General features: G+C 34.5%; 3 protein-coding genes and 2 long non-coding RNA genes across 6 annotated transcripts in view; 3 read left to right on the top strand and 2 right to left on the bottom strand.

Moving 5' to 3' along the window:
* The first annotated feature begins 754 nt into the window (after positions 1-754).
* Sirt6 (sirtuin 6) lies at positions 755-5,520 on the top strand. The gene is made up of 7 exons (XM_011056305.2): positions 755-1,172; positions 1,377-1,504; positions 1,987-2,105; positions 2,210-2,333; positions 2,545-2,718; positions 2,988-3,111; positions 3,189-5,520. Exons 1-7 carry the CDS (start codon positions 1,107-1,109, stop codon positions 3,669-3,671), a joined length of 1,218 nt encoding a protein of 405 aa, XP_011054607.1. The 5' UTR covers positions 755-1,106; the 3' UTR covers positions 3,672-5,520.
* A 560-nt stretch (positions 5,521-6,080) lies between these two features.
* On the bottom strand, positions 6,081-7,783 carry LOC147910335 (uncharacterized). Its single transcript, XR_015544323.1, has 2 exons — positions 7,696-7,783; positions 6,081-6,519 (listed from the first exon to the last, which is right to left on the bottom strand). It is a non-coding gene; the product is annotated as an uncharacterized LOC147910335 (long non-coding RNA).
* Positions 7,784-7,860: 77 nt separating this feature from the next.
* On the top strand, positions 7,861-13,524 carry LOC105146196 (hypothetical protein). Its single transcript, XM_011056306.2, has 2 exons — positions 7,861-8,102; positions 11,694-13,524. The coding sequence occupies exons 1-2, from the start codon at positions 8,048-8,050 to the stop codon at positions 12,593-12,595; spliced, it is 957 nt and encodes a 318-aa protein (XP_011054608.1). The 5' UTR covers positions 7,861-8,047; the 3' UTR covers positions 12,596-13,524.
* LOC105146197 (uncharacterized) overlaps positions 13,521-24,846 on the bottom strand; it is a 118,422-nt gene continuing 107,096 nt past the window's right edge. For both annotated transcript variants that reach the window (XM_087403762.1, XM_011056307.2), the window contains exons 2-4: positions 22,847-22,923; positions 17,711-22,159; positions 13,521-17,529 (exon numbers count right to left, since the gene is read on the bottom strand). In XM_087403762.1, coding sequence (XP_087259888.1) covers positions 16,933-17,529; positions 17,711-22,159; positions 22,847-22,923 — 5,123 coding nt within the window. In that variant the 3' untranslated portion in view covers positions 13,521-16,932. The remainder of the gene's footprint in view (positions 17,530-17,710; positions 22,160-22,846; positions 22,924-24,846) is intronic.
* LOC147910334 (uncharacterized) overlaps positions 22,930-24,846 on the top strand; it is a 42,351-nt gene continuing 40,434 nt past the window's right edge. Inside the window, exon 1 of the long non-coding RNA XR_015544322.1 lies at positions 22,930-24,037. This is a non-coding gene — a long non-coding RNA (uncharacterized LOC147910334). The remainder of the gene's footprint in view (positions 24,038-24,846) is intronic.

Genomic DNA, 24,846 nt, shown 5'->3' with positions numbered 1-24,846 from the left:
TAAATATATATGTAATAATGATTTCTTAATTAAAATAATAACACAAAGAGCATAAGAGTCATTATTATATTTATATTTATTTAGATAATAATTATAATTTCATTATCAACACCTATAGTAAATTTGCTCACTCTTTTGTCATTTTCAAATAAAAGCTTCAAATTGAAATGTGATACTCTATTACGATGCGAATTTGTCTTTTAATTATCATTTTATACATAGTTGTTCAAATTTAAAAAATACACGAAATTTTGTTTGATTCAATCAAGTTGTCAAGTTCAATTTGCACGGACCTTCGTACTTCAAATACATTTGTTTTTGGGAAAAGTATTCCTTCGCCCTTTGTCCTATTACTTTATTTTTAAATATTCTAGTAAATTCATACTTCAAGTGCAATTGTCTTTGGAAAAAGTATTCCTACGCCCTTGTCTCATTATTATAATATGTTTATAAGTATTCTAATAAATTCGCTCATTTTCGCAAGCTTTCCAGAAAGAGGCACAAGACTCATTCCGTCCTTGTTCAATAATCAGTAAGAAACAAAGACGGAAAATGACTCTTGCGTCGATTTGTGCCTCTGCAAGAAAGCTCCCTTTGTCACTTTCACCTCGTTTCAATAAACACAATCGACGAATTCGAAATTGGCGCTCTGCGCAGTTAGTTGATGGCTCGTGCATGAATTGAATGGAGGCGAGATGAACCGAAGCGTCCGTGGCGTCCAAAACGACCGACCGCCGCTCCTACGGCGCGCGGCTCAGAGCGCATGCCCCGGGGGGTTTATTATCTTCTTTCTGTTCAAGTGCCATTTCGTTGCATGCAGTGCAGTCTATAAAACAGAATGCGTTCTCCGCGGGTCTCGAGTTTCCTATCACTTATCGTCATTCGTAGCGTATAAACATAACAGCACGCGGTCATTAGCTCTCGATTCATATTGTTTACGTATTCGTCTGGCACATGGGAGGGCGGCCGGAGCGCGGCTGAAAATCGCGTCGAACCCGCTTCGTGTGAGACGACGAGCACGTATCGCCGTTCGTGGCGTTCCCTCGAGGCGTCGTGATTACGGATATCGGGACGGGACTCACCTCGGACTTCGCGGACGCGCAAAAATGTCATCGAGCTACGCGGACGGGTTATCGCCGTACGAAAACAAAGGAGTGCTCGGACTGGAAGAGGTAAAAAAAAAATATTCGGCGGGACGAGATATTTTTTTTTTTCCCCTCTTTTTCCCGAAATTTTCGGCGACGCGCGGTAAACGCGATGGCGTTTTGCTCCACGTCGCCAATTCCTCGCGGAGTAGAGTGACGCTCTACTTTTTTTTTTTTCTTCCATTGTTTTCTTTTTCCTTCGTTTTTTTCTTTATTCCTTTCTACTTGCAGAGATACGACAGCGTCGAGACTCTTCGTCTGAAATGTGGTCTCCTGGCCGACTGGATACAAGGCGCGCGTCACGTCGTGGTCCACACTGGAGCCGGTATTAGCACTGCGGCGGGTATTCCCGATTTTCGGTGACTATCGCATTGTCATTTCTCAAGACTGAATGAATTCTATACCTGTCCATACCCGAGTTCACTCCTGTATTTCCAGTTTCCTATTCGCTTCCACCAAAGACTGCGATTTGATGTATCCTGGAAAAGAAAACACAGAAGAATTTTTAAAGATTAAAGGAGTATGAGATTAAAAACATATTAAACAATGCTAAGTCGTTACGTATTTATATAAAAGGAGCTTCTCATACCAGAAGTATTCTAAAGATACTTACATAAACATACATGTTTATATATTTTCAATTTATCCTTATAATCTTAATGTATATATCCCTACAATCCTTAAATCTAATAAATACACGAAATTAAAGAAAAAATTAAGGAATTTAAATATGCAAGCAAAATTTGTGATCATTTATAAATTGAGCAAATAGAACTTCATAATTGGAATACAATATATTTATTTATATCGCCAATTTGAGCGACATTCTTTTTTGTACTAGGGGTACAAATGGTGTATGGACATTGGAACAAAAAGGTTTAAAACCTTCCATGAACATTTCTTTTGATGAAGCAATTCCTACAAAGACCCATATGACATTGAAAAAATTGATAGAAACCAGTAAGTGTTGGCAAAGTAAATTGTAAAAGAATATCAAAGTTCTCTTTTATAAACATTTTCTCTTTTTATTTTTCTACACGATATTTTTTTCTTTTTTTTTTTAGAAAAAATAAAGTTCATTATAAGTCAGAATATAGATGGACTACATCTACGATCAGGAATACAGAGGCAACATCTTGCTGAGCTGCATGGAAATATGTTTACAGAGCAGTGTGACAAATGTGGCAGGTTTGTACACATACGTAAAAATATAATTTCAAATATAAGGAAACAATAAAAAAAACAAATTGTTTAGATTTAATTAATATACTTAATTCCGCTAAAAAAAATTCAGTCCAATAAACAATAAATATGAGAAAATGAGTTCAATTATTATAGTAATGTTAGTTTTTTTGTAATAAGAATATTAAAAGTAGTAGAAATATAAATTATTTTGCAGACAATTTATTCGAAATTTTGCGACCAAAAGCGTGGGGAAAAAATCCTTAGATACTGTATGCAGATCGGAACAAATAGGAGGGCGCCCTTGCCGTGGTCGAATGCATGATACCATTCTCGATTGGGAGCATAATTTGCCAGACAGCGACTTGACACTGTCTGACCTTCACTCCAGGTAAGTGACTGTAATATTATGTATCAGCATTCAGAGTAGTAGAAATTATAATAAAATACTCGCTATACGAAGCTATTATGCGTGCAAACTTTAACATTCGTACATCAAGAATTGTATTAAAATTGTGAATGTAATAGTATACATGGTTTTAATATGGCTTGCGGAATGTCTCAGGTTTTGTAATAAAAATTCTTGAAAATACTTATCTAAAATAGCGCGTATCATACATCTTGATATTAAATATAATGTTTATACTGATGTTCTTTTAGTGTCGCCGATTTAAGTATATGTCTGGGAACGACGTTACAAATTATTCCAAGTGGTAATCTACCTTTATATACAAAAAAATACGGAGGCCGTCTTGTTATATGTAATCTGCAACCGACAAAACATGTAGGATTATCACACGGCATAAATTTGTAAAAAGATATTAAGTATATTTCATTATAAAATAAAATGTATACTTGTAGGATAAAAAAGCTGATTTAATTATCAATGGCAACGTCGACGAGGTAATGGTCGCTGTCATGAATAAATTGGGATTTGAAATTCCGGAATATGAAAGCGGTATGGATCCAACACGAAATTCTGATACAACGGCTAAAGAGATGGATTGGACAATCCCGACCAGCAGAATAAAGGAGATGAACGTGCTGTACAAAAAGGTGTGCAAGCCGATGCGAAGAAAACGAAAAACGTTTATGTATGAGAGGGAGAGAACAGACACCAAAAGGGAAACTAAAGCTAGAAAGCAAGCATTTACAGTTAAGCAAGAAATCAAAACAGAAGCTAATATAACCACATCGGGTGAAATGTGTAAGACCGAAAATGATCATGTGGCTGACAACTCCGTTAAGACAGAAGAAAATGCAAAAGATGTTGAAAAGTGTAGATATTCGATGGAAGACGCAACGGAGCATAATACTGATCTGAAAATGAATCAAACGGTGTAGCAAGTTTTAATGAAGTAATAATTTTCCATTCTAATATTTCGATTATTCTCAGTGTACGCTAACAGTTGCTTATGAGTGCATATTTAATGATGTTTATTGTCCGTATGAAATATGCGATAGATTTGCTGATGTTCTTAATAGGTATTTGAAGCATACTCGCTGCACATTTAGTATTAAATGTGGCTCTCTGTCTTCCTCCTCTTCTTTCCCTCTCTCTCCCTTATCTTCCTTCTCTTCCTCTCCTATTTTTCTATTTTGTTTTTGTTTATAAAGAAATATATTTCTTCGAAATGAATATATTGATGATAATATATTATAGAATATATTACATACATAATATATTATATTAATTTATAATATATTATAAATATATTATAAATTAATATATTTACATATACATATATTTACATATTTGTATTCAAATTTATATTCAGAAAGCAACAGCAGATACTTTTCTCGTTTGCAATGAGAATATTACTTCTATATAATTTTTGTAAGCATATATAATAATTGTTGATTGTGGACATAAAACATTTAACATTAAATGTGCAATAAGATTACGGGCTCATAATATTGTTTTCAGGACATGTCACTTATGACAAAGACAATGAAAATATTCCGATAGTTGTATATATTCTTATTAGTATCTACAAAGTTCTGTTTGCGTATTGCATCTGCTTGTTACAACTAGCTTATATATTTACACATATGCATATTAGATATTGCAACGAGAAATTCGATATAGAGAGATTAAATCTCTCGACAAGCAACGTGTTCCAGATTTCTCATGCATAATATAATACTTTTTCCACTATAGATTATATTAATAAGATTTTTCGATAAATAAGATCTTCCTAGAAGACATTTCGCCAGTAAGAACTTCCATAAGCTTTTTTTAATTGAGAATAGCTAAATTCGAAGTAGTTGCTTGATCGTAATAATAAGAATAATACATATATGAGAGCCTAGTATATGAATAATTTATGCCCATAAATGGTTGAAAATTATATCTCCAACAGATTTTTATATTATCTATTAAAGAACTAGAGATCGTTATATATATAATTTTTCTCTATCTTCCATTCCTTTCATGGATATCGTTGATTCTGCAATTTTTAGCAAGAAATACATGTATCTTGTATAGAATACATGTAAAAGAAGTGTGTATATCCATTAAGATTATTTTGAACGTCAGGGTTGGAATAAAATATAAACCATCGAAAAAGAGACAAAATATAAACAAAAAGGTCTTTTTAGTATGACGTGTTACATGCGATTGGATCATAAAAAAAATTATGAATCCAACATCGTTTCTACTGGCGACATTTCCTGTGTGACTTCCTAAATAATGCTTTCGTAAATAGATTATTCTGGGTCCCGTTAATCATCCTCGATGTTCAGGTATGTTCGCCTTATGAAAATTGACAGCGCATACGGGACCGATTTGCGCGTCATATTATAATACAAAGCACATGTTTGTATAAGTAAGCTTAGTAAGCTAATAGCACTATTGCTACAAGCTGATGTTAGATTGTCCGATAAATTCAGATGTTGAATTTTTAACAGAGTGCGCCTTTTTCCATATAGTGTTGAAGGGAATGTTGAAAGTAAAAGTTTTAACAATATCTCGCAGTTAGTACGCTAAACGATTTTTCGCGCGTAGATTATACAAGCTGCCACTTGTAGAGTGCATTCGATAGAATGCGATATAGCGAATCATGTAATATTTATATGTACATAGTGATGTTTGCTTCATTTATCGTAACACATGATTTTATTTAAGTAATTATTATTCGCCAGATATAATATTCGAAATAAAAAGTACATCTATGAAAACGATAAAAGATAATGTAATTTTTTCCAATTACCTTAGTCCATGAAAATCACTAAATTATGTTATAACATTTAATTTAATATAAAAATGATAGAATATCACAGGATTATATATATATCTTTCAATTTTATATATATTTATACATAAAATATACATATAATATAAAAAAGGGATTCCCCCATTTATATAAGTTTATATTATAGTGCTTCTCTCTCTTTATAATATTCATATTACAGCAGAATATTACGAGCATACCATTATATAAAAATGAACATTTCCCTAGAGAGCATTTGAGTTGAAAATGTCTCTAGATTTGGATGAATTTTATAATTATAAAATTTGTTGTGGTAACACGACAAATATGATACATTCTTATTCATAGGGATATCTCGCAAATATCGATAACAAATTGAAAAACATTTATTACTAGTAGTATTATCGATATTTTCTTTATCTTTTCGAGAAATAATCGAACCTTAATATAATATGTTATGAGAGAAAATCGATTTTTATCAGAAAGGACAATAAAGTATCGACATAAAAAAACATTTCTTTTTTTTAAATAATAAAAATAATTTTTAATTTTTTCCGTAATTGTTACAATTATTATTATTTAAGGAATATTTAAATACACATTTTACTGTTATAAGCAATTGATTGAAATGTACATGGTATTCCAAATTTTAACAGTCAAACTACATCAGTATGTTTTAAAATAAGAAAAAAATGTTAGAAGTTTCATAGAAGCTTTATTAAGAATCAAGAATTACAACAAAAAAATATAACGATGTTAAATCTGGTAATATTGATGGTTAAAAATTTGTATCAAACAATCAGCTAATTATATTCACATGCTTTAAAATGAATTAGAAAAATTAAAAATATTTTTTTTTTCATAAACACTTTTTCATCCATACTCCATGGAATTAATATTGTTCAGATGTGAAATAACATTTTGAAATGAGACATTGATAAAATCATATACTATTAATTCTCTGCAGCTGGCGCCAAAATCTGAAACAGTTACTGTTGCTATAGGTCTTAAAATTCATTTATTTTATGTTAATTAAAAGATACTGATTAATTTCAAGGAACCAATAATGATAATTCATATAAAAAGAATATCAAATATATTTTAATAAATCAAAATATAAAGGTGCCTGTGAGAGTCAACATTAGTTAGTTATGTGTAATAAATTTATTAGTTAGACATAAATTGTAGACGTTTCGATCGCCAATTTGGATCCTTAGCAATATAAATGTTTAATATTTAAGAAAAGTATTCATCAATATAAATAACATGAACATTACAATTTAAAATTATATAAACGGAATAATGCCGATTTATTTGATGTTGTTTCTGTCTTTATGTGTCTTTATGTGTCCAAGAGCTTGTTTATTTTAATTGCTAAATTAAATGACAAACGCTTGGAATAACCTGTGTGGTGATTCATCATATTGCATATAATCTCGAGCATGCGATCTGATGAGATTATACACAGGTTATTCCAAGCGTTTGTCATTTAATTTGACAATAAAAATGAACGAGATATATAAAGATACATGAAGATACATAGTCTTGGATACATAAAGATATATAAAGATACATATTCTTGGATACATAAAGACACATAAAGACACATAAAGACAGAAACAACATCAAATGAACCAGCATTAATCTATTTATATAATTTTAAATTACGATGTTCATGTTATTTATGACGAATACTTTTCTTAAGTATTAAACATTTGATAAGGATCGAAACAATCGAAATGTCTACAATTTATGTCTAACTAATAAATTTATTAAATAACTTATTAACACTTATTTGATGTTTTATGACAGAATCGAACTGAAAAAATTTTTGGTCTAGGTCTCTGCTGAGTAATCACTTTCTCAGCAGTAGAATGATATATTTTTCTGTGTGTAAAATTCAAATTAACACAGTTTGATCGTAAAAATTTGAGACATCCTGTATTATTTACTGTATAAAATAATCTTACTATATAAATTAAAAAAATGATTGTTTTAACATTGTTAATTGTAAAGTCCTCTCCAAAAGTTAATTGTAAGTCTCCTCTTTTTTTTGTACATTTTATCTCGTAAATTTTTGTTTTAAAATTGCATGTGATTAATTTAAAAGAGAGTATAAATACATCGTAAAAAAATGTCTTATTAGCAAAGCGTACCTGATTATCCCGACCTATTTGCCTGGTTTATCGTTATCTTTATCGCTTTCATTTCTAAATATTTCTTTTCTCAAGAGTACGCAACCATCACTCGCTGGAAACGCATTCGTCTTCTCCCACCCATATTGCATTGCAGGCTACAGGGATTCCTGAGAAAGCCATTGTGCTCTTCGGGACTCTCCCTCTGCCCTCAGAAACGTCAGTCACTTCGTGTTGGAAAGATATATTTATTGCGCGTGTAACGAATCGACACTACGTAGTTTGGATCCAACTTATATCAGTGCATACGTCGCGATTAACACTATTAATTAAGAGTGCTAATATAGGAACAAGCTTTAAGAGTATCGGATAAATGGAGGATAAGAAAGCCACAAAGAAGATTGATGCCAAAGTCGCGGTCGCGATCGGTCAGTATACGATTATTGCAATTCTGTGTATATATTTATGTATAACAAAGAAATTAAACGAAAAACTTATGTCTACGTGTGCGTATTATTTTGATACGGTTTGTGTGTAAATGCAACAATCGGAACATCGGTAATTTCGAGTATTTACGTAATTACTAATGTTACTACTGTCACGCAATTATGAATAGTCAAATACTTATGAATTGAATGCAAAATATTATCTATGATGCGTCACTTAACTATGCGTTTTCTAATCGCAATACGCAGTTGCATCATCCTTTACGCACACATCTTTTGAAGAATATATACATGTATAACGTTACATTGATAGAAAAATGATACGCAAATAAGAAATTAGTTACTTTTTAAATAATGAAAAGCAAATTTTTAGGATCGATTTTCTTTCAGTGTTTTTACTTGTCATTTTTTTATCTTTCTATGCAGTAATTATTTACATTAAAAAGCATTTTTTAAATATATACATACATATAGTGATATATCGCATGTGATATAATGTTATAATATTTCTTTATAATTACAATTAAAATATTTATAAAAAATAGTTTTTTTTACATTTACATGAGATTATATGTATATAATTCTTCACTATGACAAATATCGATTTAATTATTAATTCCTGTATATCTAATATATAAAATAATACAAATGAAGAAAATACAATTGATAATACAATTGATAATACAATTGATAATTTAGAAATTTATCGATATAATAGCCAGATATCATTTTTTTCTTAGTATTTATTACATATTATTTATTTTTTTTCTAAATTTCACAGTTTTATCTGATATCATAAAGATATACACTGAATCATTTATATTGAATGCATTTTATCGAAACAAGAAATCAAATAATTTTAAACATAGATACTCTGTATATCTAACGAAGTTGTAATACTTTGGAGACACGAATTCTCTCTTAAATTCACATAAAATCATAATGTTTTAATAATTGTAATAATTGTAAGTCTGTCTTCGCATGTTCAAATATTTATCATGATCAATTCTTCTCCATAACGTCCCAACTGCTGTATAGTACTACAATTTTTATCGCAAATGAAAGATTCCGCGCGAAAGAACGCGCGCGTGTCGGCTAACATCAATCAATGTTGACATTACTGTAATGCCAATTGACGTGCGTATCAGATGCACAGCTTTATACTTTACGCACGTTTAATCTACTTTCAGTGCACTTTGCTCAGCACAACCGATTCTTTTTCATTTCTCCAGGATACATAGTATGGAATTATTCAAAATTGATTCCGATTGAAATTATTCAATTGTTCCCTAGATTTCTATTGTGTTTTCTAAGGAAAAAAGCATTCCAATCGGAATCCATTCCGACTTGTATCGTGATAGGTGCTCTGTAACATCAGATTTGTAATAAATCGAATTCATTATTGATAAGTTACTTACAACGTTGTATACAGGGTGTCCCATTTTAATCGATCATTGGTTTGAACTTGGGTGGCGTCGTCAAAGTTAGAGCAAGATCACTTTGAATTTTTTAAATGGATTCTCCCTTTTGTATTATGTATTCTTGTAACTTATCTCGATAGCTTTCCAAAATACTATAATTTCCAAAACACTGTAATTAAGTTCGTTTTCATTAAATTTTCGAGTTATAAGGCTTACAGGTTACAGCCCGACCGACAATTAAAACCTCTTAAAATGTTGTTCAGCATCATGTTCTGAATAACATTTGTCAAGTTCAAAGTTATTGGAGATTTTACCTCTTACTTTCATTTTTATGTAGAAATGAATTTTTAGTGCAAAAATAAAAATAAGAGAAACAATCTGCAATGACCCTGATCTTGACAAATGTTATCCAGGTCATGATCCTGAACAACATTCAAGAGATTTTAGCTGTCAATCGGATACTTTGAGTAATGTTAATGCTGGTGGTGCTATAACTTACAAGCCTTATGGTTTTCACCAACTCGAAAAGTACTTAATGAAAACAAACTTAATTACAGTGTTTTGGAAAGTTCTCAAGATAAGCTATAAGAATACGTAATGAAAGATGGAGAGTTCCGTTTAAAAAATTCGAAGTAATTTTGCCCCGACCTTGACGACGCTATCTAAAACCATCTTATGTCCCCCTCAAAGTCTCAAAACTTCTGTCTGAAACATTTTTCCTTAAAATGCACTGTTCAAGAAATATTTGAGGTGATCGATTAAAATGGGACACCCTATGTACATTTTATAATTTATTCGTTATAATTATTTCGAATTTTATAGAAAATTATTAATAGTTAATTATTATTTGTACAATTTAATACATAAATTATATTTATTTATTATTTATTTATATTACGTATCTAATTAAATATATTTAATATATATATATAATATATATTTAATAACATAAGAAAGAGGCTAGAGGTAGGAATCAATTAATCAAAGCTATCGTTAGTGCAAAAAAAATCTAATTTACAATGCATAATTATTTCTCAGAAATGAACGTCTTGGCTCTGCTTTGAGCCATCTTCAGCGTATAGTAACACACATATATATTAATGATAGAAATCTATTTTTGACCTTACATTATTAATAAGCTAATCTAATATATATTTATATTATGTGCACGCACACATACATCTACACTCTATATATATGTATATGTATATATTATATACATGAAATATACGTACATGTGCATATTAAAATTAACAAAATAAAGTTTAGTGACAATTTTTTCGATCAGTCATATATCTTCAATGATTTTTAGAATAATCGGAAATCGGTGTGTAATCGAATGATATCATTATATTGCCCCTATAATCACAATTGTTGGACGATCTACTTATATTTAATATCACACTTGAGATATCGTTCTTTGTCAAGGTTGCAATAAATATCGATTGAATTTTCTTGATCTTTTTCCTCATCAATTTAATGTCAAATAACATAAATATTACTCAAAGTTTACACAATGGTATATAATATTCAATAAGCATTTCTTGAATTGACAGCAGAAAATAAGATTCATATGTAAAAAACTTAACATCTCTCTTTCTAATCGCACTAAGAGAATCATATATCACTTTATGACCGACTCATATTTCTTTTTTATCAGCATTTCTTTTGTTTCAGATTTAATTATAGCTTAGTTGATTTGTCGGTCTGACGAATTCCTCATTATGACGACGACATCGATATCATATTTAAATCTATCAATTCTTAAACATTTTTTAGCTTTACTAATATTATATTTATTATTTATGTTTAGATATCTAGTAATTTTAAAATTTAGCTTTCAATCTTTGTTCTTTCTCTAGTCTCAACGTTTACAAGATGTATACTTAAAAAATTTAATTTTTATGAAACGTCAGTGTTCTAATGAAATTTATATGGTATTGTTTTTACTAGATCTAACAATTAATATTTTTCAAACGATTTGATAAGCTTTGTATTAAAATTCTGCTTTACAGTTATAACTTTTTCACTTATAAGATACTTTATTTATTAATGATCACATTTTTTTTCATTATTATAAAATCACAAATATTTATCGCACGCATAGTATCCTAGTTTTATAATATCTAATGTAATAATATTAACTCCGCAGACTCGGACAACCAATATGCAGCTTCCTATTTAAAAACCGGCTCCACGCGCGGAGTTGTTTACCAACTGAAGCTCTTAACATGGGTCGCATGGAAGTTGATGTGCCAGAAGGATGCGAGAATCAGCAATTGGTGGTTGGCTACGGAAGTACGGAACGCGCGTGGATTTCATGATCTTGTTTTGAAATATGCCGTTAATGATATAAAGGAGGACGGAAGCATCTCCGATAAAAAATATATGTATCGTTTCATGCAAATCAAGCACAAGAGATCCTTGACAAAAAACTCGAATATCACTAGTTATCATTTATTATCTCAGAATAAATTGCATCGTCAAGGCAGTTTGATCTATCTATTTAAAGCCTACGTAAATATGCTTGGTAGCTTCGAGATCACGCCCGATCAAATCCTGGACCTAACGATTTTTACAAACATGAACATTGAAGCGTTTAATTTCTTAGTACCAGAAGAAAATGATAGACTCTATGGTTTCGAGGGAAAGGGCAAGAGATATCGTATTGACATAAGAGAATTAAAAAAGAATCCCAGAATAATGGTATGTCTATACAACATTAAAGAGGACGAAAATATTATATTTGGCTTTCTGAGAAAATTGGTGTTCATGGTGTACCAGCCCTCCGAGCACGAGTTGGAGGAACTGATCGTTGCAGATATGGGCAAGACCTTTAACACGCCGCAAATCTTCTTCGATAACTTGTACAAAAATATAATCAACTGGTTTCTTATTTATGATGCTGGCAAAGCACCATATCTCACCAAAGATTCCATAAAGGAGTATCTGAAAAAGAGTGAAGCTGTAATAAAAGAAGTGAAGAACACCGAAATATTTGTCAATTGTCCAGTTTTGAACTTGTCAAATGAATTACAATTGTTATCTTTGTAAAGAGATACAATTCTCACTTCTTAAATTTTCATTTCTTTCGGATAAAATAAAGTACAGTGCTTTACTTTTTCGATTTATTGAAAGAAAGCGCTCAAAAAAAATTTTTTACAACTTACCTGTTGTATTGTTTTGTATGTGATATAAGTTTTAAATTTTACACTAGAAAGATTATTATTTAATAAATTGATGTATACAGAATTTAGATATATCTACCTATAATGTCAAGATTTAGTTAAGTTTTTTTTCAAAATGCAGCATGAGCTACAAATATACAATATCGCGTATTGGCATATCGTAAAACAAAATGAAGCCCGATTTCATTAATGTAAAATTAATGATAACCTCGATTTACTCTTCTTAGAATTAGATAAAACAAGAATAAAATAAAAATTAAATTGAACCGAGATTAAAATTCTATCATCAATATCTAATAATATAATATAAAAATTCCATTATCGATATCTAATTCTTTGAATTAGAAGAAGATAAAGAGTGAGCCGAGATTAAAGTTAATCTTACATTGATAGAACTGAATTGATCAAAAAATGAAAATGAAATATTTATTTAATTAGCTATGGATTTTTGCCGAGTAGATATTGTATGCATCATCATATAAAAAATTTATTTTTAATTTCGATATGCCAATTTAAACTATAAAAATTATAAAATATATCAGTAATATAAATTATTTCATTAAATTTTCATTAATTTTTTAAGATTTTAGATTTTACTTCATTTTTACTTAAATCTTCCAATTTATTTAAATGACTTTTAATAATTAAACTGCAAAGTACGAGTCGCAAAACATTTGTTTTGAGAATTTATATGTCAAATCTGAAAAATATTTCTTTGTAAACTCCAAAGAGTTCCATAAGAATTGTTTAATTATGAAAAAGCACAAAAAGAAATAAAAAACGATCGTACATCCATTGCATATCATTTATTATTATTCCTGATTTATAAATTAGAGAATATAACTTATTCATGTACACGTGCGCTACAATGATTATTTGATATCTTGTTTTTCACGACAGTCGGGAGAGAAGAAAATGTCACTCGAGAAGTTTCTAACGGACTCATTCGCTTCGATAAATATAACTTTCCTTCGTTCGCCTTTAGCATATACGTATGCGCAGAAAAGCCTTAATTAGTGTGTTTACGTGTAGTGTGTCTATCGCAGGATATTTGTAAACTCGGCCCGTTTACAAAGAAAAGCTAAGCCTTTCCTTTACAAAATGCCGCGGAATGCGACGCTTTGTAAAGATATTGGACCTTTTCTTTTTTTTTTTTATGGACGGAGGCTGAATCTGTAAACGTCCTTCGACAGAGACATCGCAAGGAGATGCGCCGGGACGAGATCAAGAACAATTATTCCCAATCTCTGTTTCGGACCTGGCTAAAACATATAGCCGTGTACAAACGTCTCCGTTATAAAATAATAAATATAGTATATCTACGTGTGTGTGTATGTATGTATGTATGTGTATGTTGTGTGTGGTTTGTAGTTCTGTATATGTGGAGACAGAGGAAGGAGGAGATTGAAGAGAGAATGTGATGTAAGTAGAGACGGTACGAGACTGCGTAAAAGCACAAACGAACAACAAAATGGGGGTGTGTGTGTATGTGGATAGAGTGAAGGAATAGGAAATACACAAATCGTTTCCCTTTGGCCTAGTTAAATCTGCCGTCTAACTCTCATCTCACGCTCTAATCTAATCTAATCTATATTACCTACCTACGTCAATAATCAAGTTAATCATTTGGTATAATTGCATCCGCGAAAGATAACCGAGAGCTATCTATATACACTAAGATTCCATAACGCGACGAGGCGTTACCATCTAATTGATTGATAGTGATTAGAAACTTCACCATATATTGCTCCTCGCGTTTCCACATATCATTTTGTGAAGATTGCATTTCGTCTCGCTCGCTGTCCTATCGAAAAGAACAAGATCGACATACGTATACGTAACTATTTGCGAGCCTTGAACGAGCGAGTTTCCTTACCGTTTACGTGCAGGATCGATCTCGAGATTTTCCGCGTGAAGTCGCAGTCGGGAACGGTCCCGCGGAACATCCGAGTTCAAGAATACGAATTTCGCCAAATACGTCGCGGCGATCTACATGCTAGTCACATTCACACTCTAAATTACGTTTTTTTTCTCACTCTCATAGAAGTACGTAACTAACAATAAATAAGATCCTAGTGCGTATGGCTAACTTAGAATAATTCATTGCGTAAAATGAATTTATCTTTGGATTTAAATGCAGCGTCCATCTTATTGGCGTCGCGAAAAATGTTCGCAAGTTCAGCCTCCTTTTAAAGAGGGAACCTTGTCTTCTTTTCTCTTTTTTTCTGTCTTCGTAATTCTTCACACCCCGCTACAACAGCGTTATAATTGAGACAATTGAGGAATCGCAATCGCGCGTCACCTAATACTGCGCGTGAAAGATGTAGATACAAACAATATTTCGCGTTATCTTCCGATTCCTAATGCACTTTTCATGACATAATAATAATGCATTTAAGATAACTACGCGTTTGCGAAATCATGGTGCATTCGCAAATATTGATCACATCAAATCTTATATATTCAAAGTGTTGCAATCTCCATATGTATATATATATATATATATATATATATATATATATTATATATACACATGCTATCACGTACTTATTTATAACTTTTCGGATACTCTTAAAATAAAATAAAACATTTTTGTGCAATGTTTTTAAATTTTGGCGACATAATTTGATCCTTTTTAACTATATATCACAACTCTGACAGTTTTTCTGAAATGCCTGAGGAGAAATTATTAAATACATTTGAAAAATCATGAAAAATTAATTAACAAAATACATAAGTGTTGAACTGTAATAAAAGCAAAAAAAGAAGGAAATTTTTTTTATAAAGAATAAATTTTCCAAGCAATATCGATCCATTACAGTTACTTTTGTTATTTTAAAGTTAAAAAAGATCAAATTATTGAAGATACATTGCCAAAATGTAAAAAAAATTACAAAAATGTGTTTTATTTTACATTTAAGAAGGTTCGAGAATTTTTAAATGATAGTGTATACACACTAGTGTATATACACATACACACACGCACACAATATAAAAGCATACAGGATCACGAAGAACGCGCTTCTCGTAACGAAGATTCGAGGCGTTACGAAGGAATTTATGTCAGAAGCGTAAATAGTACGGATGCATTGATAAAAGAGGAAGATGATACATATACCATGTAACATTTATTTTTAAATAGTATCCCGTCGACAAATTAAACTGAATGAAATGTGCAGCGCAGGTACTTTTCAATGATAAAGAAAATGTACGTCATGATAGCAAATAATATACTTCACCATAGTTTCGTAGCGAATATTTACGCAAAAAATAGGTGAACCGGAAAACGAATCGAAAGGAATTTTTGAACTACTCTTTAAATTTCTTCAAAATCGAGATATGATTTTGAGAAACAACCACTTCTTTTTTTTTTTTTATTTTCTTATATATCGAAGTTTTTACTGTACAAAATTAAGATTGTATAAAAAAATAAAATTTAATCGAAAACGTTAGTTTAAAATAATAAAAAACATGATTTGCAGAATAAACTTTCTATTGATTCCTTCGTATCACCTACTTTTTGCGATGTAAGCAAACTTGTTGACAATCCTGTTCTCGTTACAAATTGTAAAATTTTACGTCGTCGTATAATGATCCATTCGGCTACTGCTCACAAATGATTTCATCAGATAAACTTTAAGACACTACAGTGTTTTATACGAACACGTGCGATAAATTGATAAAAGAGTATAAGGCACGATCGTGAACCTTAAGGGTACTACTTCATTTGTGCATTTTTGTCATACAACAAATGTGTGCAGTGATCCTCGGATCTCTATAGCCAATCAACAAATTTGTACAACAAAAACGTATAAATGAAATAGCGACCTAAACGGAGAATCGAAAAATCTGACGAATAATTTCAAGGTATCTTCTGTGTTCATGAACCATAAAAGAAAGTGGTGTGCGATCAGACGTTAACGATAATTTTAATCTTCTAATAATCTTTAGAATGACTCTCGTTAGCGGTAAACGGTTTGTTACATTACAATTCTGCTTTTTTTTTCTACTCATGGTCTTCTGAGATTCAAAATAGTTGCTTACCTCGACAATTAATTATATCTTGAGTTCTATACTTTACATTTATTCCAAATCTAATCAGTTATTCCAATCTGTATCTTTATTCAATCTAATCTATTCACGCGATTTATGTGTCTGATCGTGCCCCGCTTCTTTCTGTCTCTTACACGATTGATCATTCGATTACTCATTATGGTTCACCCCCAACAACTTCGCCGCGTCATCCGCCGAGCTTAGAAGAACCTTGTCGAGCAAACCTTTCTCGCGTATACCCAACAAATTAGAGATCAAGTCGTTGTCTCCGCTCTCACTGGGTATCTCCGCGGGAGGCGGCGGAGAAGGCAGCGGAGCGGATGCGGCACCCTGGGTGCCGTCGTTCGCCATTCTACCGGTGAGAGTGGCCATGTTATCATAGTGATTGTATCGCATCAAGGCACAAGGTGCCGCGTCCGCTGTTGCTACCGCCGCAACGGTCGGCAAAGAGATTCTATCCTGGGTGCGGGGCCTGCTGGTGTTGGTGGAGATCGGCGAGTGCTGTTGACTCCTGGGTGTTATCGTTGGTGGTTGCGCGGGCGAATTGTCCTCGTCGCCGCTGTTAGCTATATACATGGCAGAGTCCACTGACTCATGTTTCTTACGATGGCGTAGCATGCTATGTTTGAGCGTGAATTTCCTGGTGCATATATCGCATTCGAAGGGCCTCTCACCCGTGTGGGTCCTCATGTGACGTCGAAGATCCTCCGCGGACCAAAATCGTCTCAAGCAGAAAGCGCACATAACCTGGATGGAGGAGATACAAGAATGTTACTTCGATTGCATTATTATCGATGCAAATTTGTGAAAGCACTTATAAAATGTATATTTGACATTACATATTTTTTATTTACTTTTTCATGCGAATCATGTTCGTATCAGTATATCAATTTAGAAATCTTTTTATAATTTCGTTGTACCTTATTACCTTTCTGTTGCTGTAATCAGGAAAACGGCCTTTCTTCTCTTCTCCGTCGCTGAGATGTTGGTGCGACGCTAACATCTGATCTTCGTTTGCATCTATATTCATAGACGCCATATCGAGAGCCCCTTTGGCCTTCAACATATCGTACGAACGACTATGATTGGCTTTGATGTGGTCCAGGCAGTCTTGCCGTTCCGAGAAACCGCTGTCGCACAGATAACATTTGAAGGGTACATCACCGGGACTCGGTGACAATCTTGGTGATTTGCGCGATTTGGTGGCGTCATTTATCGAGGGTGATACGGTAGAAGTCGGTTTCGCGGCTGCGACGGCAGACGACGTGTTCTCCATGTTGTCGGACATGCTCGATGAACGGCTCTCGTAATCGCTCTGATCATTTTGTGCGGGGCATTGAGGCGGACTGTTTTGTTGATCGCTAGATTCCGATCTGGACGCGTTCTTGCGGTGTTTACTCGACCGGTGCTTCTTCAGATTGCCCAACGTGGCGAACGTCGAGCTTGGGCACTGATGACATTTGAACGGCCTCTCGGGCACATTCCTCATGGAGAACGTGTTGCTGCCGTTGCTGCTACTGCTGCTGCTAGCGACCACCTGGACGTCCGGCGAGGATGAGTTCCTGACACGGCGCATCTTGTTCGCTTTCGCCTTGTGCTTTCTCAACAAATGGCGGTCGCAGTTGGACTTGGTAGTGAAATGATGCGAACAGTGGATACACTGATATGGCTTCTGGCCGGTGTGGGTGAGAATGTGTCGTCTTAGCGACGAAGTCCATGGAAATTGACGGTCACAATATGGACATGAAACGCGGTTCGGTGCCATTGAGTATGCAGATTTCTTCTTCTTTTTCTTCTTCTTATTCGGCGAAGAATCATTCCCGGAGTTCAAGGAATTCATGGAATCGGACTTCTCGCTGCCGGAGTTATTACCGCTGGTCGACGCAACGGGACCCTCCTCGTCACTCAAATATTGCGGTTGAAATTGCTGATATTGCTGAGACGCATTGTCTAAAAGCTTTGAGACACTAGCGAGGTCGGGCGCTCCGTCTTCAAGTTTGCCTTGTTCCTTTTCAGTGGATTGTGTCATTTCTTCAGTGCGTATTGATTTGCTTTCAGCTGCGGATTCTTCCAGGTCGGCGTCGATGTTATTTCGTGTGATCTGTTCACCGTGGGTTTCTTCCGAGGTTTCCTCCGTTGATTCGGCCGCTTCCGTTTTTACAAGGATATCTTTAACACCATCGCTGTTTTCCAACTGGTCTCTCAATAAACTCATGCTAGGCTCGCGTTGAGCTTGCGACTCCTGAACGTCCTGATCGGCCGGCTCCTCGTCTATCACCATTTCGTTGTCTGAATCATTGTCATCTATTTTATTGGTCTTCAGCTGTTGCGCCAAAATCGCGTATTTTACTTGGTCCGAGATAGGATGTGTGCCGTAATCCGTCGATGTGATCCCCGGCGTGTCGACGTTCGGAAGAATGCTCGAATATGGTTGAACTATTTGCGAGGATGATGGACCAGTAGTCTGTACCATATTTGGATGACTTGCGGGCGGTCGGCCTCTAGTCGAATGTCCACCGCGAGGTCTTTGGCTCCAATACTGTGGATGCTGTTGCTTGATATGTCGTTCCATGTTACTCCTTAATGTGAATCTCGCCGTGCAATGCTCACAAGTAAAAGGTCTCTCAGTACGATATCTACGTTGCTTTTGCTTAGGGATTAACACTCCATTCTTGAGTACCATCTTCACGGGATCGTTCGACGGGATAGCATCTGTTTTTTCACGGCTCGGCGCGGTCTGATTAGTAATCTGCGTATTCATCAAGTTTGCGTAAGCATTTTGCTCACTCGAGGGTTGCGGAGTGTCCCTTGTTTGCGGATACGCTGCGTAACTGGTGCTGGGCAGTGACGGATCCACTGAAAGTGTGCCGCCACCAGTGAGCTGCAAACCTCTAACCAGTTCCTTCTGCAGCCTGCCCTTCGTTAATTCCTGGCCGAACATATGAGGACTGAGGAAGTATGGCGGTATCATGCCGGCACCGGTTAACGTGCCGAAATTGCGATAAATAGTATTCGCATAAAGAGTCTCCAGCGACGTCGTTGGTGAGCTCTCACGTGCTCTGTTCAGCAGAGCTTGAGTCAGCAGCAACGCTGGATTCGTGGCGTACAATTCCTGTTGATTGCTCTTAAATCGCTTCTCCTCCTGCGAACCAGAATCCTCGTTTTCTCTCTTTCGCTTTCTGCTCAGATCCAACACATCCATGGACAGATCCAACGGACCGTCCTCCCCCGAGCTCAACCCAGAGCTTGTCGAGGGCTTCGTCAGGTTCATCGGACTAGCTTGAATTCTTTGGTGTGTATCCGTTTTGGTATCACTGACTAGAGACACGCTGCCGTCCGACGATCCCGACTCGACATCGTCGTCGATCTTCGAGTAATTAGATTTTACGAGCAAATCGTGAGACAGATTTGCTTCGTCGGCGTTTCTTTTGACAAGATTAAGAGCCTGCATTTTCACTCTAGTGAATGTATCCGACTTATCATAGCGATTCATCAGTATCTCAGGGCGAATATTCGATGGTCCAGGATTACAATCCATCGCTATAGACGGATAATGTATTTGTTGTTGAGGAGTTTCTTCACGTTCATTCGGATAAATGAGCGTCTTCCGCACATCTTCTCTGATGACTCTAGGCGAGCTTCTTTCGATGTTGTCATTTGTCGAATCTTCATTTGGATGATAGATTAGTGCATTCTTAACGTCTTCTTTGCTGATCATCCCGTGACGATTCTTCACGTGCCTCTCACAATTCGCTTTGGTGGTAAACGCATAATTGCAGAGAGAGCACTCGAACGGCCTGTCACCGTTATGCGATCTCAGATGCTTCATCAGAGCTCCCTTGTCAGTACTGCTATAAGGACACATATTGCACGGATATGACATACCCGGTTCCACGTTCATATGCGCGCGATTGTGTCCCTTCAATGCTCTCAAATTGGGAAATACAGATGTGCATAGTCTACATGGGAATTCGCCCTTCAGTTTCATTTTCCGGAATTCCGCGGTGAAGGCATCTTGCGCTTCTTCTTCATTGTATTCGGACGAACAAGTGCCTGAGGAACCTGAAGAGCCAATATTCGAATTGAACTTGATGTTATTCTCAGGCGTGCTCGCATCCGATCGAGGAAAGGTCTGCAATCCATTCAGACTAACAGATAAGATGCTCGGGATATCCGCTAAATCCTTAATCTCTTTCGATTCCCTGATTTCGCTTGGTTCTCGTGGCTCTTTCGTCTCGTGCGACAAAGACTTGTTCTGTAGATCCAACACAGCGAAGAATATCTCGCGCTTCGTCTTGGGATCATCGGGCTGCGGGCTCGGATCGTCCAGCTCTGTCTCGAGATTGTTGTTGGTACTAATATCATTGTTATTATTGTTGTCGTTGCTGTTTCTTTTGTTCTTGTAGGGACCCTTGCATTCCTTTTCATGGGCCAGTTGGGCCTGTCTGCAGGGAAACGCGTGCAAGCACTTCATGCACTGGAACCTATTGGCTTCACCAGAGGCCGGCCGATGCAGTTCACGCTCGCACATCGCCCGAGCGATCGTTGGAAATTTGATGGACGAAAAATCAATAAACGTCAGATCCCTGAAACCGTCCACAGTATTGCGCAGGCTACGGCTGTTGTTGCCTTCCGAGTTCTTCTTGTAGTGTCTCATTGAACGATGAAGGTTTAACGCACGATGATTCTTGAACGATTGGTTGCAGGTCTCGCATGTAGCTGGAGAACCCGGATGTACGCGCTCCATATGAGACTCCAAAATCGCACTGCTTGCGAAATCCTGACTGCAAAGCGAACAACCAAAGGTTTTTTGCTCATCCTCTGGCCTACACCTGATCGACATCTTGGTGTTATTCAAGAGGATCTTATGCCTCCTCTGGTCCTCCATGTCACTGATGTCCTCGTCCGCGCATTTCCGCTTGTTTCCGCGGTTGTTGCTGGGCGACGGTTGCTGTCGATCGTCGATTAGGTCCGGAGAATTGTGCCTAGCTATCTCATTATTGTTGTACTCGTCTTGACTTGTCCCCACCGGTCTTTCCGAACCGCTGCTGCCTTCAGAGTCCGTGCAACTGTTCGGCGACACCATCCGATGGGTACACCTCACGTGCCGGTTCATGTTGCCATTCGTCGTGAATGACATATCGCAATGTTTGCATTTGAACGGTCGTTCGCCTGAGTGCACCAGCACGTGTCGATCCAACGAACTCGCCGAACTAAGTACTTTATTACATACGCTGCAACTGTAGTCCTCTTCGCCGCTGCAGTCTGTGCTGCGAGGTGAATTGTGGCCGCGCAGATGATTCGTCAGTTCGTGGGAATTGGAAAATACCGACGGGCACGTCGGGCATGGATGCGCGCCATTCTCCGACAGCTCAACCTACATTTTTCGGAGAAAAATATGCAATCTTTTTTAAAAATACATGCAATATATCGTTACGTAAAAACATCATTATTAACAATACAAGGATATAGTTATATTTACATTAATAATTTACCTTTTTTTAACTCTGATAAGATTAATCGGTTCAAATTTTTGTTATCATTAATTTAATAAATTTTACGTGTTCCAAATGGTCTACTCAACTTTTTGTATTAATTCAACATAAGATGACTATGTTAGAAAGAATAACACAGATATTATATAAAAAAAATTAATACAAAAAATATAACATTGACATAAGCAAACTATAAAAATATATCTTTTCAGTAAAATTAACACTTATGTTAAATTAATATATATTTATTATTTACGTTTTAAAACATTATTTTTATGTTATTTGTTCACTTATTCATAAATTACATTATTTGGCATTATTGAATATTAATTTAACACAAAATATTTAAATAACAAAATCACATTATGTTAAATTAACACTCGAATATGTTGAAAATTCAAATTTTAATAAAGATCGTTTATAATACAAATACAAAATATTTTTTACTATGTCATATTTTATTAAGTTTTTTTACTAATTGTAAGTTCTAAAGTTTTTTTTTCAATTTATTAGCAATATATCAAATGCCTAACTAAATTTTGTATTAAAATATGATATAAAATATTTACACTTGATGATAGTGATGCAGCATCAATTTGCGTTTCGTTTTCCTGTTCCTGGCTGGGTCCATTCTCGGATCCAGTCACTGTAACACATAAAATATAATAATATAACTTTTAATTTAAAGTAGATCAAAATATTAAATGTGAAATAATTAAATTAGAATATAAAGAATAAGTTTCTAATAAATGATAAATAATTATCATAAATATAATTAATTATTATAAATAGCCAATTTACTTTTATCGTTCGACTGAAAACCAAATGTTTAATGTGAATAATCGAGGAAACTGAGCTTCATGTTATGATTTCTCATTCATTCCTCAGACAGAGATTTCAGGAAGACCGGAAAAACCCGCAGAACGAGCGTGACTTCTCTGGACCACAAATCTGACGAAACAGGAAAACCGAGTCGTTTCGGACATAATGAAAAAAAACGGATTTGTCAATTCAAGCTAAAAATAAAGAGAGCATGTGAGCAAAATTATCGCAAGAATGTTATTCTCTCTAAATAAATTTATATTGCAATTCGCATAATTGATTCTGTATTTCATCATTGACATTTATCTTTCTTTTCTCAAAGTGATGCTTAGTTTGCATCGATTTACATAAATAAAGGAAAAAATGCTGCAGTGTAATAGATATACAGGAAATACAGCTATAATTCTGAAGAATCTTTTTACCACAGAGAAATTTATAACCATCTAAATCGCGAATGTATGCGACGGCATAAATCATCATTTTTGAAAAAGATTACTGAAAAATGTCTGCAATAATACGAGAAAGTTACGTTTCAGGTTGCGAAGTTTTTTTGTTATCTTTATGACACAATTCAAAATTTCGTCTGCGGTATAGTGATTTAAAATGTGTGTCAGAATATATATCACGCTAACTGATGCGCACCGGCCTTAAAACCGCGGATAAACAGGAGCCACCGCCGGATCCGCCGGTGCTACGTCTCTGGTTTAGCCGTACTGGATAAGGAACTGTGTCAGCGACAGGACAGGACACAAATCTGACTAAGTATTCCGGAAGCTGATACCCAGACCGAACCGCAGATGGAGCCGAGACAATAACACTTATCAACGTTCTCGTCCGACGTTCTAACCGCATTCGACGGTCTCCTCATTCTCTATTTACACGCGTATGGACAACGCAGCGACATCTCAAGAAATTAGCAATCAGGCTTAGAATGCAAGGTAAGGTACAACTAAAATTTAAATTATTTAATTTCCTTATCAAGAAAAATATTTACATTCAAAGTTCAGTCCTGAAATAATTCTCTCATGTTTGTTCACGTGATGGATTATAAGAGCAGTCTATTCCTAATCTCAAAATATGTTCTGATATCAATCTGATATCAATCTGATGCTTTTATTTGTTAATTTGGAAGATTTTAAAATCTTTTTATACAAATCGGTAACGTTATTTATACCTAATATAATGGAATGGAATGAAACTATTAACTGTGACAAGAAGTAAGTAAATAAAAGTAGGGACAAATCGTTTTTAGTATTTAATTTATTGCTCTTACAAAAAAAGTTTCGTTAAATTCTAAAATAATTAAAAATTAATTATGCAATAATTAAGATTCTAACAAATTCTCTTGTAAAATCATGACTTACAATAATAAAAGTCTACAATACCTACAAAGTTTAAATGATATTTTTAAATTAATGTATTATTTTTTGGAAAGTTATTGTATATACCTTGAAAGTTCCGATTAATTTCTAGTTAATAATCGAGTTTGATAGAGAAAGATAAGTTGTTCTCTGATTCAATGTAGATACTTGTACATAAATTATTTTCTCAGTAGAATTTTATGAGAACAATACCTCAGTCTCGAACACAGATGAATTTCGAACGCAATGACTCATGTTTCCGTAAATTGTTAGAAAGAATGAACAAAGCAATAATAAGCTATCTTCCAAAACATCGATTTACTGCTTGATAGTGGAGATTAAATGTTCCACACAGTCTATATATCATCTAAAGAATATATCAAAAG

Source organism: Acromyrmex echinatior, chromosome 3 (assembly GCF_024713525.1).
Source record: "Acromyrmex echinatior isolate Ae372 chromosome 3, ASM2471352v2, whole genome shotgun sequence".
Taxonomy (NCBI): domain Eukaryota; kingdom Metazoa; phylum Arthropoda; class Insecta; order Hymenoptera; family Formicidae; genus Acromyrmex; species Acromyrmex echinatior.
The sequence above is the reverse complement of the archived record's forward strand: the minus strand, read 5'-3'. Positions and strand labels throughout refer to the sequence as shown.